A 17,950-nucleotide genomic window follows, 5' to 3' on the forward strand; every position below is an offset into this window, starting at 1 on the left:
GTTCCTCAATAACAATTTAGTAAATAGATAAGTGATATATGTTTGCTTTGCTTGAAACCTTTCCAAATGTTGTGTTTCTCAAGTTTATCAACACAGTATATAAAGTCTTCCAAAGACCTAGCAAATGTATGTATTATGTGCCTAGCTGATGAAGTTATGAACATAGGAGATATGATGTGTGCAAGAAAGTATGATCTGGGAAGAGTTACTAACTTTTTATTTCTCCTGAATCAGCAGGTGAGTTTGGTGTAGTACAGTACAGTACTTTTTGGCAACTTTCATTGTGTTTTATACAAATTTCCTTTTGAATATAAGGACAGTCTTTATGGTGCTAATATATTTCAGAGCTCACTCAACAGAATAGCAACTGAAGCATGTTAAAAAGAATAATAAACCTAAAAATAGAGCTTTTTTATTCTCTACAGTCAAATCACTGATAAATTCTACAGTGTAATATAGTAAAATGTGATACTTCTACCTTTTTTTTTCTTTTGCTTTGCTTTATGTTTCCTAGAATGACTACAAAAAACTGTCGATGCAGTGCAAAGATTTTGTTGTTGGACTCCTTGATCTGTGCAGAAATACTGAAGAAGTAGAAGCCATTCTGAATGGGGATGTTGAAATACGCCACAGTGGTGGAGATCACAGTCGTCCTAACCTCAGCCGTTTAAAACTTGCCATTAAGTATGACGTAAAAAAAGTAAGATCAGGCACAAAGCCCTTTTTATGTTATTTCAGTTTTTATTGGTGCTAAATCAAGATGAAGGATTGGCATAATTAGGTTAAGCCGGGTTTTTCTAACTAATTGTTCTATGTAGGATCTCTAGTAAATTCTAAATGCCTGGCAGTGAGATATTTCACCTACACTAAATACTGGTCTTTAAAAATCTAGATTTGTTTCTGCAATGATTGACATTTTCTTTTACTTAATTAATGATGCAAAAATGGCTTTGTGTGTTCAAAATACAAGGCATTTGTTGTAGGATGGGAACATCATTATTTAAGACTCATCTCCACTTATTAATTTAGTCCACTTCCGGACCAATGCCTTCGGTTTCTTCTTTAGTGCATTTGAATCTCCTGTGTCTTTATTTGTGGAATATTTTTAGTCTTTGTCTTCAGGCAGTGCCTCCTATTCTTGACTGGTTTCTTAAGTTATATAAGATATGTTTAATTTTTTTCTTTAAAAAATTTGTTTATTGAGATATAACACGTATTCCATAAACAGCACATATCTTAAGTTGTATGTAAACTCATTAATTCTTAACATTTCACACTTTTTTTTTTAAATTTATTTATTTGGAGGCTAATTACTTTACAATATTGTATTGGTTTTGTCATATATTAACATGAATCCACCATGGGTGTACATGTGTTCTCCATCCCATCCCTCTGGGTCATCCCAGTGTACCAGCCCCAAGCACCCTGTATCATGCATTGAACCTGGACTGGTGATCCGTTTCACATGTGATAATACACGTTTCAGTGCTATTCTCCAAAACCGTCCCACCCTCGCCCTCTCCCACAGAGTCCAAAAGACTTCTATACATCTGTGTCTCTTTTGCTGTCTTGCATATAGGGTCATCATTACCACCTTTCTAAATTTCATATATATGCATTAGTATACTGATTTGGTAATAAGGAGTTCGTGATCTGAGCTACAGTCAGCTCCTGGTCGTGTTTTTGTTGACTGTATAGAGCTTCTCCATCTTCGGCTGCAAAGAATATAATCAATCTGATTTCAGTGTTAACAATCTGGTGATATCCATGTGTAGAGTCTTCTCTTGTGTTGTTGGAAGAAGGTGTTTGCTATGACCAGTGCATTTTCTTGGCAAAACTCTATTAGTCTGCCTGCTTCATTCCATATTCCAAGCCCAAATTTGCCTGTTACTCCAGGTGTTTCTTGACTTCCTACTTTTGCATTCCAGTCCCCTATAATGAAAAGGACATCTTTTTTGCGTGTTAGTTCTAAAAGATGTAGGTCTTCATAGAACCATTCAACTTCAGCTTCTTCAGCATTACTGGTTGGGGCATAGACTTGGATTACTGTGATACTGAATGGTTTGCCTTGGAGACGAACAGAGATCATTCTGTCATTTTTGAGATTGCATCCAAGTACTGCATTTCGGAATCTTTTGTTGACCATCATGGCTACTCCATTTCTTCTAAGGGATTCCTGCCCACAGTAGTAGATATAATGGTCATCTGAGTTAAATTCACCCATTTCAGTCCATTTTAGTTCGCTGATTCCTAGAATGTTGACGTTGACTCTTGCCATCTCCTGTTTGACCACTTCCAACTTGCCTTGATTCATGGACCTGACATTCCAGGTTCCTATGCAATATTGCTCTTTACAGCATCGGACCTTGCTTCTATCACCAGTCACATCCACAACTGGGTATTGTTTTTGCTTTGGCTCCATCCCTTCATTCTTCTGGAATTATTTTTCTCCACTGATCTCCAGTAGCATATTGGGCACCTACTGACCTGGGGATTTCCTCTTTCAGTATCCTATCATTTTGCCTTTTCATAGTGAAGAGAAACTAAAAAGCCTCTTCTTGATGAAAGTGAAAGTGGAGAGTGAAAAAGTTGGGTTGAAGCTCAACATTCAGATAATGAAGATCATGGCATCTGGTCCCATCAATTCATGGGAAATAGATGGGGAAACAGTGGAAACAATGTCAGACTTTATTTTTTTGGGCTCCAAAATCACTGTAGATGGTGACTGCAGCTATGAAATTAAAAGATGCTTACTCCTTGGAAGAAAAGTTATGACCAACCTAGATAGCATATTCAAAAGCAGAGTCATTACTTTGTCCACAAAGGTCCATCTAGTCAAGGCTATGGTGTTTCTAGTGGTCATGTATGGATGTGAGAGTTGGAGTGTGAAGAAGGCTGAGCACTGAAGAATTGATGCTTTTGAACTGTGGTGTTGGAGAAGACTCTTGAGAGTCCCTTGGACTGCAAGGAGATCCAACCAGTCCATTCTGAAAGAGATCAGCCCTGGGTGTTCTAAGGAAGGAATGATGCTAAAGCTGAAACTCCAGTACTTTGGCCACCTCATGCGAAGAGTTGACTCATTGGAAAAGACTCTGATGCTGGGAGGGATTGGGGACAAGAGGAGAAGGGAATGACAGAGGATGAGATGGCGAGATGGCATTACTGACTCGATGGACGTGAGTTTGAGTGAACTCCAGAAGTTGATGATGGACAGGGAAGCCTGGCATGCTGCGATTCATGGGGTCACAAAGAGTCGGACACAACTGAGCGACTGAACTGAACAGATACTGTATTGGTATTTTTCTTTCTGGCTTATTTCACTCTGTATAATAGGCTATAGTTTCATCCACCTCATTAGAGCTGATTCAAATGTATTCTTTTTAATAGCTGAGTAATATTCCATTGTGTATATGTACCATAGCTTTCTTATCCATTCATCTGCTGATGGACATCTAGGTTGCTTCCATGTCCTGGCTATTATAAACAATGCTGCAATGAACATTGGGGTACACGTGTCTCTTTCAATTCTGGTTTCCTCGGTGTGTATGCCCAGCAGTGGGATTGCTGGGTCACCAGGTAGTTCTATTTCCAGTTTTTTAAGGAATCTCCACACTGTTCTCCATAGTGGCTGTACTAGTTTGCATTCCCACCAACAGTGTAAGAGGGTTCCCTTTTCTCCACACTCTCTCCAGCATTTATTGCTTGTAGACTTTTGGATAGCAGCCATTCTGACTGGCATGAAATGGTACCTCATTGTGGTAGTGATTTGCATTTCTCTGATGAGTGATGTTGAGCATCTTTTCATGTGGTTGTTAGTCATCAGTATGTCTTCTTTGGAGAAATGTCTGTTTAGTTCTTTGGCCCACTTTTTGATTGGGTAGTTTATTTTTCTGGAATTGAGCTGCAGGAGTTGCTTGTATATTTTTGAGATTAATTGTCAGCTGCTTCGTTTGCTATTATTTTCTCCCATTCTGAAAGCTGTCTTTTCACCCTGCTTATAGTTTCCTTTGTTGTGCAGAAGCTTTTAATTTTAATTAGGTCCCATTTGTTTATTTTTGCTTTTATTTACAGTATTCTGGGAGGTGGGTCATAGAGGATCCTGCTGTGATTTATGTTGGAGAGTGTTTTGCCTATGTTTTTCTCTAGAAGTTTCATAGTTTCTGGTCTTACATGTAGATCATTAATCCATATTGAGTTTATTTTTGTGTATGGTGTTAGTGTTCTAATTTCATTCTTTTACAAGTGGTTGACTTGTTTTCCCAGCACCACTTGTTAAAGAGATTGTCTTTACTCCATTGTATATTCTTGCCTCCTTTGTCAAAGATAAGGTGTCCATAGGTGCATAGATTTATCTCTGGGCTTTCTCTTTTGTTCTTTTGATCTATTTTTTTGTCTTTGTGCCTGTACCATACTGTCTAGATGACTGTGGCTTTGTAGTAGACACTGAAGTCAGGGAGGTTAATTCTTCCAGTTCCATTTGTCTTTCTCAAGATTGCTTTGGCTATTCAAGGTTTTTGTTTTTCCATAAAAATTGTGAAATTATTTGTTCTAATTCTCTGAAAAATATGCTTGGTAGCTTGATAGGGATTGCATTGAATCTATAGATTGCTTTGGGTCGTATACTCATTTTCACTGTGTTGATTCTTCCGATCCAGGAAAACTGTATATTTCTCCATCTATTTGTGTCCTTTTGATTTCTTTCACCAGTGTTTTATAGTTTTCTATATATAGGTCTTTTGTTTCTTTAGGTAGATATATTCCTAAGTATTTTATTCTTTTTTTTTTTTTTTTTTTTTAGAGAAGCTGGTCCAAGAAGCTGGCCCCATCCTTTATTGTTCAGAAGGCCTTTTATACTTTTGATAAAACACAGAGATCAATGGGTAACACAAGATTATGTAGCATTCGCAGCTCAGGCTCTTTCTTTTTTTTTTTATTTTATTTTTTTTTAATTTTAGTTTTTTATTTTTTTTTATTTTTTTTTTTTTTTTAGATGAGCACATAGTCTTTATTTTTTTTTTTTGTTTTTTCAACCAATTTTTTTTTTAATTTTAGTTTTTTATTTTTTAAATTTTAAAATCTTTAATTCTTACATGCATTCCCAAACATGAACCGCCCTCCCACCTCCCTCCCCATAACATCTTTCTGGGTCATCCCCATGCACCAGCCCCAAGCATGCTGCATCCTGCGTCAGACATAGACTGGCGATTCGATTCACATGATAGTATACATGTTAGAATGTCATTCTCCCAAATCATCCCACCCTCTCCCTCTCCCTCTGAGTCCAAAAGTCCGTCATACACATCTGTGTCTCTTTCCCTGTCTTGTATACAGGGTCGTCATTGCCATCTTTTTAAATTCCATATATATGTGTTAGTATACTGTATTGGTGTTTTTCTTTCTGGCTTACTTCACTCTGTATAATCGGCTCCAGTTTCATCCATCTCATCAGAACTGATTCAAATGAATTCTTTTTAACTGCTGAGTAATACTCCATTGTGTATATGTACCACAGCTTTCTTATCCATTCATCTGCTGATGGACATCTAGGTTGTTTCCATGTCCTGGCTATTATAAACAGTGCTGCGATGAACATTGGGGTACATGTGTCTCTTTCAATTCTGGTTTCCTCGGTGTGTATGCCCAGCAGTGGGATTGCTGGGTCATAAGGTAGTTCTATTTGCAATTTTTTAAGGAATCTCCACACTGTTCTCCATAGTGGCTGTACTAGTTTGCATTCCCACCAACAGTGTAGGAGGGTTCCCTTTTCTCCACACCCTCTCCAGCATTTATTGTTTGCAGATTTTTGGATCGCAGCCATTCTGACTGGTGTGAAGTGGTACCTCATTGTGGTTTTGATTTGCATTTCTCTAATAATGAGTGATGTTGAGCAACACTCTCAGACATAAATCACAGCAGGATCCTCTATGATCCACCTCCCAGAATTCTGGAAATAAAAGCAAAAATAAACAAATGGGATCTAATTAAAATTAAAAGCTTCTGCACAACAAAGGAAAATATAAGCAAGGTGAAAAGACAGCCTTCTGAATGGGAGAAAATAATAGCAAATGAAGCAACTGACAAACAACTAATCTCAAAAATATACAAGCAACTTACGCAGCTCAATTCCAGAAAAATAAACGACCCAATCAAAAAATGGGCCAAAGAACTAAATAGACATTTCTCCAAAGAAGACATACGGATGGCTATTTTATTCTTTTCATTGCAATGGTGAATGGAATTGTTTCCTTAATTTCTCTATTTTCTCATTTTTAGTGTATAGGAATGTAAGGGATTTCTGTGTGTTGATTTTATATTCTGCAGCTTTACTATATTCATTGATTAGCTCTAGTAATTTTCTGGTGGAATCTTTAGGGTTTTCTATGTAGACGATCATATCATCTGCAAACAGTGAGAGTTTTACTTCTTCTTTTCAATCTGGATTCCTTTTATTTCTTTTTCTGCTCTGATTCCTGTGTCCAAAACTTCCAAAACTATGTTGAATAGTAGTGGTGTTCCTTGTCTTGTTCCTGACTTTAGGGAAATGCTTTCAATTTTTCACCACTGAGGGTAATGTTTGCTGTGGGTTTGTCATATATAGGTTTTATTATGTTGAGGTTTGTTCCTTCTATGAATGCTTTCTGGAGAGTTGTTGTTGTTGGTTTTTTTTTTTTTTTTTGTGGGTCAACATACAAGATTTTTTTATTATTTCAATCTCTTTAAAATACAATTGACTTTCAAACAAAAATAATAATGGAGCTTATAACAAGAAAAAAGTAACATGCCTGACAATATTAGCACAAACTGAAAGGAGAGAAATGCATGCAACACTATTGTAAAGTTCTTTTTCTTTTTTTTAGTTTTTTATTTTTTAAATTTTAAAATCTTTAATTCTTACATGCATTCATAAATGGATGTTGAATTTTGTCAAAGGCTTTCTCTGCATCTATTGAGATAATCATATGGTTTTTATTTTTCATTTTGTTAATGTGGTATATTACATTGATTGATTTGCAAATATTGAAGAATCCTTGCATCCTTGGGATAAAGCCCACTTGATCATGATGTTTGATATTTTTAATATATTGTTGGATTCTGTTTGCTAGAATTTTGTTAAGGATTTTTGCACCTATGTTCATCAGTGATATTGGCCTGTAGTTTTCTTTTTTTGTTGTATCTTTGTCAGGTTTTGGTATCAGAGTGATGATGGCCTTATAGAATGAGTTTGGAAGTTTACCTTCCTTTGCAATTTTCTGGAAGAGTTTGAGTAGGATAGGTGTTAGCTCTTCTCGAAATTTTTGGTAGAATTCAGCTGTGAAGCCGTCTGGACCTGGGCTTTTGTTTGCTGGAAGATTTCTGATTACAGTTTCAATTTCTGTGCTTGTGATGGGTCTGTTAAGATTTTCAATTTCTTCCTGGTTCAGTTTTGGAAAATTGTACTTTTCTAAGAACTTGTCCATTTCTTCCATGTTGTCCATTTTATTGGCATACAACTGCTGATAGTAGTCTCTTATGATCCTTTGTATTTCTGTGTTGTCTGTTGTGATCTCTCCATTTTCATTTCTAATTGTGTCGATTTGATTTTTCTCCCTTTTTATTAAAAAAAAAACCAGTTTATAAAGGTGGATTTTATAATAAAAGTAATACAGACTTATGATTGGCTTTCAAACAGTATAGACATAACCCCTTTCTGTCTTCCTATTTCTTAATGGAGAATAGTCAGTATTCTATTTTTCTCCATAGATTCATCTTGGACATCTTCACATATTAGTATGTAAACATCCACTCAACCTTTTCAAAGCCTACATATCATTGTGCTGATTTATATCATTATGTTCATTTAATCCATTTACTGTTTAAGGGTGTCCATTATTTTCTTTAAGTTTCTGTTATTTCAAAACATTTGATAAATTTCCCTCAAAAAAGGTACACATGTCAACAGTGTATAGATGGCCTTATTTCTTCCACTCATGTATCATTAAACCTTACCATTCTACAAAGACAAACACTGTATCTTGATTTAATTGTCTTTGACTGTTAACCATACTTAGGAAACATTTTAAGTTCCTTTATATAATCTGTCTTTTGTCTAACCTTTTAATAGTCTTTAGCAATTGTTATTTTGGATTTTTGCTTTTTGTATATTAAACAATGCTCTCTGTCATATGTAGTGTTCATCTATAAAAATTAAATATATGAGAATAAAAATATTCTGAAAAGTAAAAATTCTGAAATTTAATTATATAATATTCTTATTTGAAAGAGCTTATGGCACAGGAATATATCAATGGAATAGAATAGGCAGTCCATGAAAAGATCATATGCAATGGGAATGTAGTATAAAATGCATTTAGCACTTTAGGTCAGTGCAGAAAAGGTGGTGTACTTTTTTTAAAAAAAGTATTTAGACATATAAATTAGCAAGATCTTTATATCATTCCCTCTAGATGGAAAAAGTGCAGAATCATAAAAGTCCTTTTATAAAATATGGATGAAGCTTTTTATAACACTAAATTTTCAAAATTTGTCTATGCTTTGAAAGTCCATTAGTCCTAAAGAAAAGTTTGGTAAATGTGAATCCTTGAATTTACATAAACTGTATTAGAACCTCCTGCCACATTGCTTGATACCTGTCCCCTACATATTTTACATTTGTTCTCTAATTCTAACAATAATTTTTATGAGAAAGGATAGAACCTAATATTAGAATACAAGAAAAAAGCTTATGCTGAAACCTTCTTTAATCAAGCTGTTAAATGTTTTGTTACCCCCTGCTAGTTTGTAGCCCATCCAAACTGTCAACAGCAGCTCCTGTCCATATGGTATGAGAACCTTTCTGGGCTGCGGCAGCAGACCATGGCGGTCAAGTTCCTCGTGGTCCTCGCCGTTGCGGTGGGACTGCCCTTCCTGGCTCTCGTTTACTGGTTCGCTCCGTGCAGCAAGGTACGTCTGTGAAGCCGGGACCTCTGTCAGCCCCTCAAAGTCTGTCTGGTTTATGTATCAGATTCAGTTAAGCAGGGAAAATTCTATTTCTCAAACAAAAATGTCAGGAAGTCAGAGTTGGGTTCACATTATAAAAATAACATTTGCTATAAGAAATTTTTAAAAAGCAATGGAAAGAAAAAATTCACCTGTAATATCACTGTTAGTAATATGTGAAAGAAAACGTCAGTTAGATTATTCCTATTTGTCTTCTCTCTAGTCATTTCTATGCATCTATTTCTACATTTTTAATGAAGCATGCATTGAGCAGAATTTCAAATAACATCCTAAAAGAACGTTTCCTTTTGTTTTTCCACCCGCTGGCAAAATTTGAGATGAAAATTTTTGTTTATCATTTATTTTAACTAATAAATCTTAATATAAATAAAGGACAATTGTGTAAATACTCCTATAATGCTTGTTTCAATGAAGAGGATTTAGTTTAGGACAGTACACATTGTAACCTGACAGCAAAAATAGCTTTTATTGTTTGTTTTTATTTTTAGCAGACTCCCTCTGCCCAGACTGATGAAATTGGTTTGTTCAAATGAACCTAGCCTTTCAGAACAAGTTTGGAAAATGTTGACCTGTCATTCTTTAACAGGCATAGAAATTTGCCTTGCATTGCCAACAATCTTATTCTTCATATTTTGGAAGCCACATTTCTGGAATCTTTTAAGTTTCAACTCTGAGAGTCAAACTTAAATAATTCTGAAGCTATGTAGCTAAAATGTCTATTGGACCATCTATTTATGTGCTATGTAGATATGCCAGTTGAATCACTTGCTGTTCTTAAACCTGGATATGGCTTATTTTCACATGGGTCCAAACATCTTGCCATTGTTTTTTTATTTATTGCCAACATTTTAAAACATTATTATTTAGTCACATATTTGATGCTTTAACCTTATAGGAATGTTTCTAAGTGGCTTATAGTAAGAAGCTGGTGCAAAGCCTTTTTCACATAGTGGGAGCTTCATCATTACTTCCAGTGATGAAGATAGGAACTGCTAGAAACTGGGCATTTTCTCCTGAGGGTAAAATCTATCATCATAAATGTTTGCCCCATAAAGGCCAAAAATTGATTCAAAAATAAAGGAGGAAAATAAAATGAAAATAGTGATATTTACTAGAATTAGAATTTATTGCATGGATTTTTTTTCTAGGAAGTTAAGCTTTTCCTTTTTTTCCTTTTTTCATAGGAATGACAGATTTCATTTTGAAAAAACTAATTAATCCTCCTTACTAGAACACAGGCCACATCTATGTATGTGGTCTCTGTTCTGCTTCTATACACATTTCCGGGTTCTTCAGCGATTTATACTGAATTATGCTTGTTATTAATCTGTGATCAGTTAAGCTGTAATATATTTTCTAAAGTGAATAATTGCCCCTCTCCATAATGATCTCAAAAACATAATGCCTTTCAGAGGGTTTGGTGTTTGACAGACTATTTTTGGCAGTCCTTAGAGTTTCACATTTCTTAATTTTTTATTAAATCCTAATCAATCTGATTTCCTTCACTATTTCTTCTTCCCTAACTATGTTTCTTTCTGGCATCTGTTTTTCATCCTCATTTAGATCATCAAGGCAGATAATCAAATTAAAAGGACACTGTCAATGTATTTTTTTCTCATATCTAAAATCTATTCTACTGACTCTTATTTAGAGTTTGAAGGATGATTATAAAATATATTTTATATTTTCCCTTTATTGATACAGATATAAATATTACAGCTTAGAGAATTGTTTTTTATTTTAATAAGAGAAAATTACTCAGGCTATATTGATACTTTAATTCAAAATACTGTTTTAAATACTTAAAAATTCAAAAACATCCATGAAAATAATACAAGATCAAATTGCAGGCCTATGCACCTTGACAGAGTCCCTGTTTCTGTTTAGAGCTTGGTTTTCATTCCTCAAGTCTGCTCTTTAAGAAATTCTTTTTTGTCCTTACTTATGCTCTGTTTTCCACCATAATCCAAATATGTTTTATGCTCATTATAGTAAAAATAGGTCATGCTGTGATTTCAAATCAATTTGGCTTCAGCTAGAACTAGCTTCAACCTTTTTTATTTACTGTTGGTATTTAATAGCTATTTGATCACAAATACATACTTAAAAAGAATATGATGTAAAATTTAAAGTTCTTCCTTTCAGTCATTTTTCAGGTACATCAGTTTTTTTTTTTTCTTTTGTGTAGCAGAGTTTTATAAAAGTGCAAAGGGACAGAAAAAGCTTCTGACACAGAAGGGGGATGGAGAATGCCCTCCTCACTAGTGTTAGCAAGGGGGTTATATACTTTTTACATTAGTTATTACAATAAATCAATAAAATGTCTCAAGGTTGTAAAGATCTTACTAGACCCACTCCCACAATTTACATTTTAGGATGACAGGATTAGAACTTAACAATAGAAAGACCCTACCAAACCCACTCCCATAATATATATGTTCTAAGATACCAGGATTAGTCAGAAGGTTTTCAGGAAGCAAAAACTGTCCTCAAGCAGGCTACATTGTTGTTATATAATCCCTAGTACAGAGTTTAAACCTAATTTTCTTTTTATGTAATCATCAGTTCTGGGCTTAAAAACAACAACAACAACAGTGTTTTATGTGACTAAGACTAAGTAATGTAGAGGGAAAAAAAAAAAGTTTGTCCTTTCCTCCTCCTTGAGAATTCCAGACTCCTATGTCTTCCTCAAAAACCCCAGAACCCCTCTCTCCTTGGGGACCCTGCACTTTTTATCAATCTGCCTAAGAATTCACTCTCTCATTGCCCCCTTTTCTTTTAGGAGAATTATATTGCCAAGGGAAAGAGGCATTGTTTTCTTTACATAACTACTTCCTGCTGTTGAGGGGTGTGGTCCCTAAATCATTGAGGTAACATATTCTACTAAACCTCATATGGAGGGTCTCTGATCCAGGGGCCCCAAGTAATAGTTGGAGGAGGCTGTGGCACTCGTAGGAACTTGAACAACCTTTTGTAACCTAAAAGCTTTCAGACGGCGAGAAACAAATCCAGTTTCACAGTTACAGATGTAAGTTCAGTTCAGTCGCTCAGTCGTGTCCAACTGTTTGCGACCCCATGAATTGCAGCACGCCAGGCCTCCCTGTCCATCACCAACCCCCGGAGTTCACTCAGACTCACGTCCATCGAGTCAGTGATGCCATCCAGTCATCTCATCCTCTGTCGTCCCCTCTTCTCCTGCCCCCAATCCCTCCCAGCATCAGAGTCTTTTCCAATGAGTCAACTCTTTGCATGAGGCGGCCAAAGTACAGATGTAAAGTAAACAGCAAAAACAGAACAATTAGAATTATTATGATTAAGAAAGTTTTCCACCATGTGGAGCTGCTTAACGTTTCCCAAAGTGAGGTGACTCCGGCTTCAGGAGTATCCATAGCCTGATTCATTTTGTTCCCGTGTTTAGTAAAGTGAGTAACATTAGTACTCATATCTGGTATATGTGTACAACATTGGGTATTAATAATAGCACAAGTTCCTCCTTATGTGGCTGCTAGAATATCTAAGGCCAATCTGTTTTGTAAAACCATCTTTCTAACTTGTATTTGTTCAGCTTTAAGGACTGAAAGTCAGGGCATCAACTCATAGCATAATATCTGATCTGTAGTTCCCAAAAAGGAAATGAATATTGTAGCCAGAAAATCATACCAGTGAAATACAGACCTTGCCCAACAAGTTGGTTTTTTTTTTTTTTTCTGGTGTGATTTTTTTAAATTTAATTAATTTATTTTTTATTGAAAGATAATTGCTTTACAGAATTTTGCTGTTTTCTGTCAAACCTCAACATAAATCAGCCATAGGGATACAAATATCCCTTCCCTTTTGAAACTTCATCAGTTTTTCACTTTGGTCAATTATTCTTTACAGTTTTATTTTAGAAATTTGTTTACATCACAGAATTTATAGATGACAAATTTTACTATGAGTAACTCATAGTAAACTCAAAGGAGTAACTCTGGTTCCTAAAGTCCACTGAATCTCTCTATAGGGAAATGCAACTCTCAATGATTTGTGATAATAAATGGAAAATATGAATATCCACACACATCACTTTAGTTTCCTGTAAGCCAACTTTTTATGTGTTTTCTTGTTTAATTTTTTCTTTAAGCCACAACCTTTAATAAGCAACAAAAGTGCTTGGTTTGATTCTCCTGTTTGCCCCCTGGATAGAATGAAGGGGTCAATTGCAGAGGGCCTGAAACCCCGTGAAGAGCGAGAGTGAGCCTGCTCAGGAGGGAGGTGCAGCTTATCGCCCTGGATGGCTGAATATTGGCTTGAGATGTGTTCAGACAGCTGAATGCAAGCTCCAGGCCTCTCAGACTTGAGGTCCACTCTAACATGGGTGGCTCTCTTCTCACTCTGTTTTACGTCCCTGGCCTTTTCTCTTCTCCTCCTCCTGTTTTAGTTTGTGCTTTCTTGAGTTTTTGTTATTTTGTGTTTTGAAGGCTGCCTCTGATTCTCCCCTGAACAAGGCAGGGAATAAATAAATTTTTCACAGATTTCACTACTAATAGTCAATGCCCCAATCCCAGTTTTCCACAACAGTCAAATAAATTGAGAACTTTAAAAATGTTCACTTAATATTCATAACAATAGATTTTTTTTCACCAGAAAGATTGAACCTTGCAGTAAATGATTAAATAAAGCTCATACACATGATTAAACTTTATATAATACATGATTAAATAGCCAAGTCACAATAAATTGTATATATAACAATGTCAAATTTAAATTGTATATGTCATACACTATGGAAAAGTTGCATTAATGTTCAGTTTTTAACAGTCCATATTTAAAGAAAAACATGGCTAAGGACAATAGGCAAAAGGAAATCAGTCCTATTTTCTCTCCCATTTGTTTTAACTTTATATGAGAGTTCTATTTAAATGAGATCTTAAACAGAAACACAAAAAAATACTTTGATTCAAGCTAAGGAACATTTACTTAGGGAAGTATGCTTTTCAGTCACGATTTTTACAGCAACCTTTTACAAATTAATTTTGGATTGGCTCTGCAATATATCTAAATGTATGGATCCATTGACTTAAAACTAGATTGATTCATTAATCTAGATAAACACACACACACACACACACACACACACACACACACACACATGCACAGCATGACATTCTGCCTGGCCTCAGTTAGAGAGGGAAACAAATATTGTACATTAACGCGTAAAAATGGAATCTGGAAAAAATGGTACTGATGAACTTATTTGCAGGGCCGGAACGGAGACTCAGACATAGAGAGTGAACCTGTGGACACAGAAGAGGAAGGGCAGGGCAGCACAGACTGGGAGGGCAGCACTGACGTGTGTGCACTCCCATAGATAAAACAGATAGCCAGTAGGAAGCTTCTGACGCTACAAGGAGCTCAGCTCGGTGCTCTGTGGCGATCCACAGGGGTGGGATGCTGGGACAGGGAGGCTCAAGAAGAACGGAAAATGTATATACAGATACCTGATTCACTTTGTTGTATAGCAGAAACTAGCACAACATTGTAAAGCAATTATACGCCAATAAACATGTTAAAAAAGATTCTAATTCAGAGAGAAGGGACGAAGCTATGTGACTGATTCTAGCTCTAACTTTTATGATTTTGAAAACCATATAGACCGATAAAGTTTGTAAGAGCAGAGAATATTGATTGCATATTACTACCATTATAGTAATTAGCTTTGTTAAAAATCTTAGAATCTTTTTTTTTTCCTAAGAATTTACATGTCTATGTACTTCCATTAGAAAATAAGAAATTGTGTTGTAAACCAAATAGAAACATTAACTCTTAAGCAAATAGCTGTGCTTAGTTGCTTAGTCATGTCTGACTCTTTGCAACCCCATGGACTGTAGCCCAACAGGATCCTCTGTCCCTAGGGATTCTCCAGGCAGGAATACTGGAGTGGGTAGCCTATCCCTTCTCCAGGGGAACTTTCTAACCCAGGAATTGAACTGAGATCTCCTGCATTGCAGGCAGATTCTTTACCAGCTGAGCAACCCGAGAAGCCCCAAGTATACCTGAGTTCAAATTCCAGCTCTACCACTTAAGGAGCTAGTTTCTAGACCTTGCTTCCTCTTTTCCTTCATCTGTAAAATGGGCATTTCAGTAGCATATACCCCTTTGTATTGTTGTAACAGTTACATGTAATTAATAAAGCACTTAAAACAGTACTTAGTACTGGATAAGTGGTGGTGGTATTATTAATTTCTGTATTTTATTAATTTCTATATTTTTCTGTAATAATCAGTTAACTTAAAAAGCTGTTGAAAGCTATGAGCTCTCTCCTATGAAAAAAATATCCTTACATGTGTGTACTGAGTTTTGTTTACCATTCCAGGGTTGCACAGAGCCCCTGAGACACATCTTGGGCACACACCACCCCTCTGCTCTGACTAGGATGTGTGCATCTCAGATGGGAATGATTCCTGCACTATTGATGCATGGGAGCTTTATGGTCTGCATATTTCATATGAAAACTCTGAATTTAACATAATTTAGGAAGTTCACTCATTGCAAATGAGGGAATGAAACTGGAACCTGAACCTAAAATGTTGGACTTTCATGCAGGGTCATTCCACGACGTTGGTCCAGTGCATGACAGGACCTACCCTGCTTGCCCTTTGCTGGGTGTCCTCTCCTCCTGACTTCTGCTCCACTTACAGTATCTCCAACATACAATATCACTTGAAGCCTGACCTGCACCCACAACAGTTCAGTTCAGTCACTCAGTCGTATCTGATTCTTTGTGACCCCAAGGACTGCAGCACACCAGGCCTCCCTCTCCATCACCAACTCCTGGAGTTTACTCAAACTCATGTCCATGAGTCGATGATGGCATCCAACCATCTCATCCTCCGTTGTCCCCTTCTCCTCCCTCCTTCAATCTTTTCCAGCATCAGGGTCTGTTCTAATGAGTCAGTTCTTCGCACCCACATCATTGAAATACATATGCGGACAGTGCTAGTGCTCAGTCACTTCAGTTGTGTCTGACTCTTTGTGATCTTATTGGCCGTAGCCTGCCAGGCTCCTCTGTCCCTCTGTCCATGGGATTCTCCAGGCAAGAATACTGGAGTGGGTTGCCATTTCTTTCTCCAGGGCATCTTCCTGACCCAGAGGTTGAACCCACGTCTCCTGTGTCTCCTGCATTGGTAGGCAGATTCTTTACCACTAATGCCACCTGGAAAGCCCAGAAGGCAAATATCAACCAAGGGTATATACATGGCAAAGTAGATTCAGTTTAATATTTTCATTGCTGCTTCTTCAGTACTTCATGCCCACTAAATTAGTTTGTTTTTCATGAATAATTGTGATACTCTGCTCTGCCCTTGTTATTATACTAATAAAGTATTTTGTCAGTGTCACATATATTTTAAGAACGTAAACATTATTTTATAGAAGTGAATTTATTTAACTATCAATCCCAAATATCAGCATATGTAGATGAGCAATGAGACAAAATTTTATATTAGCATAAAGTATTATTTTTCTATTATCAGTTATAAACGTACATAATTATCTTAGAAGAACATTGGACTGCACAGATGTTTGTTCTTGTGTATAGACATGTGTGTTTTGCAAAATGCACTCAACATTCTTTTGGTGTGTTTTGTGGCAGATGGGGAAGATAATGCGTGGACCATTCATGAAGTTTGTGGCACATGCTGCCTCCTTCACCATTTTTCTGGGACTGCTAGTCATGAATGCAGCTGACAGATTCGAAGGCACCAAAATCCTTCCTAATGAAACCAGCACAGATCATGCAAAACAGCTGTTCAGGATGAAAACATCCTGCTTCTCATGGATGGAGATGCTCATTATTTCCTGGGTAATAGGTAAAGACTGACTTTCTCTCATCATTTATTTTTGCAGCCATAGCAATAGGACTGAATGACACCTGTTCTCTCACATGTCAGTTATATAAATGTATGCAGCATAATACAATGCTCTGCACAACATGATTTTGTGTTTTTAAAGTGAAGTTATCTAGGGTTCATTTTCAGTACCACAGTTCTCTCACATGCCACAAGCTTTTTAGATTTCCAAGAAAAACCCAGGAAGAAAATGAACAGGATAGTATGAATCAAACCTTGCCAGTGATGAAAAACTGCCGTTCATATTTTGGGACAGCTGTGACTTCAAGCTTAAAAATAACAGTATGATTTTATGTTACAATTTAATAGGAACAGAAGGTCCTAGCCACTCACATCTATTGAACATTTGTTATGTACTAAGAACTGTTCAGATCATTTTACATCCATCACATTACACACTGTCTTTGTGCCTTAGTGGTCTAATCTATCATATAATAATAACATCTACACTATGGGTTTAGGTCTCCCAGATGGAAAGTGAAACAGAGAGCATGCAGTCTCAATTACTAGGCTGTCTTTATAATTAGTCATCCATATTGCCTGACATTAAATATAATGAAAATAAAAGATATTTCAGTTGGATATTTATAAATGAATAGACTCAGTAGCTATTACCTACTGATGATAATAATGTGAATAAAATGTAGTCCTTATAGTCAAGGAAGTTAAGTCTGCTGGAAGGGGGCAGGCAGGTCAACAAGTAAATCAATAAAGAAAACTATGTGGCAAATAATATTACTGAGGAGCTATTAGAGGGTTATGAACATGCACAGATTGGGCACCTAAATCTGAGTGGGTGGGATGTGGAAGGGGCAGAGAAGGTCTCCCTAGACAGTACATTCAATCTGAGACTTTGAAGATAAGGGCATGTTAATGCTACTGTTTATGGGGAGGTAAGGAAGGACTGATGTTGAGGCTGAAACTCCAGTACTTTGGCCACCTGATGAGGAGAGCTGACTCATTTGAAAAGACCCTGATGCTTCGAAAGATTGAGGGCAGGAGGAGAAGGGGATGACAGAGGATGAGATGGTTGGATGGCATCACTGACTCAATGGACATGAGTTTGG

General features: G+C 36.4%; 1 protein-coding gene across 1 annotated transcript in view; it reads left to right on the forward strand.

The window, feature by feature from the left end:
- TRPC6 (transient receptor potential cation channel subfamily C member 6) overlaps positions 1–17,950 on the forward strand; it is a 159,331-nt gene that overhangs the window by 109,400 nt on the left and 31,981 nt on the right. Inside the window, exons 3-5 of the mRNA XM_015100877.3 lie at positions 515–700; positions 8,776–8,940; positions 16,628–16,844. Of these exons, the coding sequence (XP_014956363.2) occupies positions 515–700; positions 8,776–8,940; positions 16,628–16,844 (568 nt within the window). The remainder of the gene's footprint in view (positions 1–514; positions 701–8,775; positions 8,941–16,627; positions 16,845–17,950) is intronic.

This window comes from Ovis aries, chromosome 15, assembly GCF_016772045.2.
Source record: "Ovis aries strain OAR_USU_Benz2616 breed Rambouillet chromosome 15, ARS-UI_Ramb_v3.0, whole genome shotgun sequence".
In the NCBI taxonomy this organism is placed as follows: domain Eukaryota; kingdom Metazoa; phylum Chordata; class Mammalia; order Artiodactyla; family Bovidae; genus Ovis; species Ovis aries.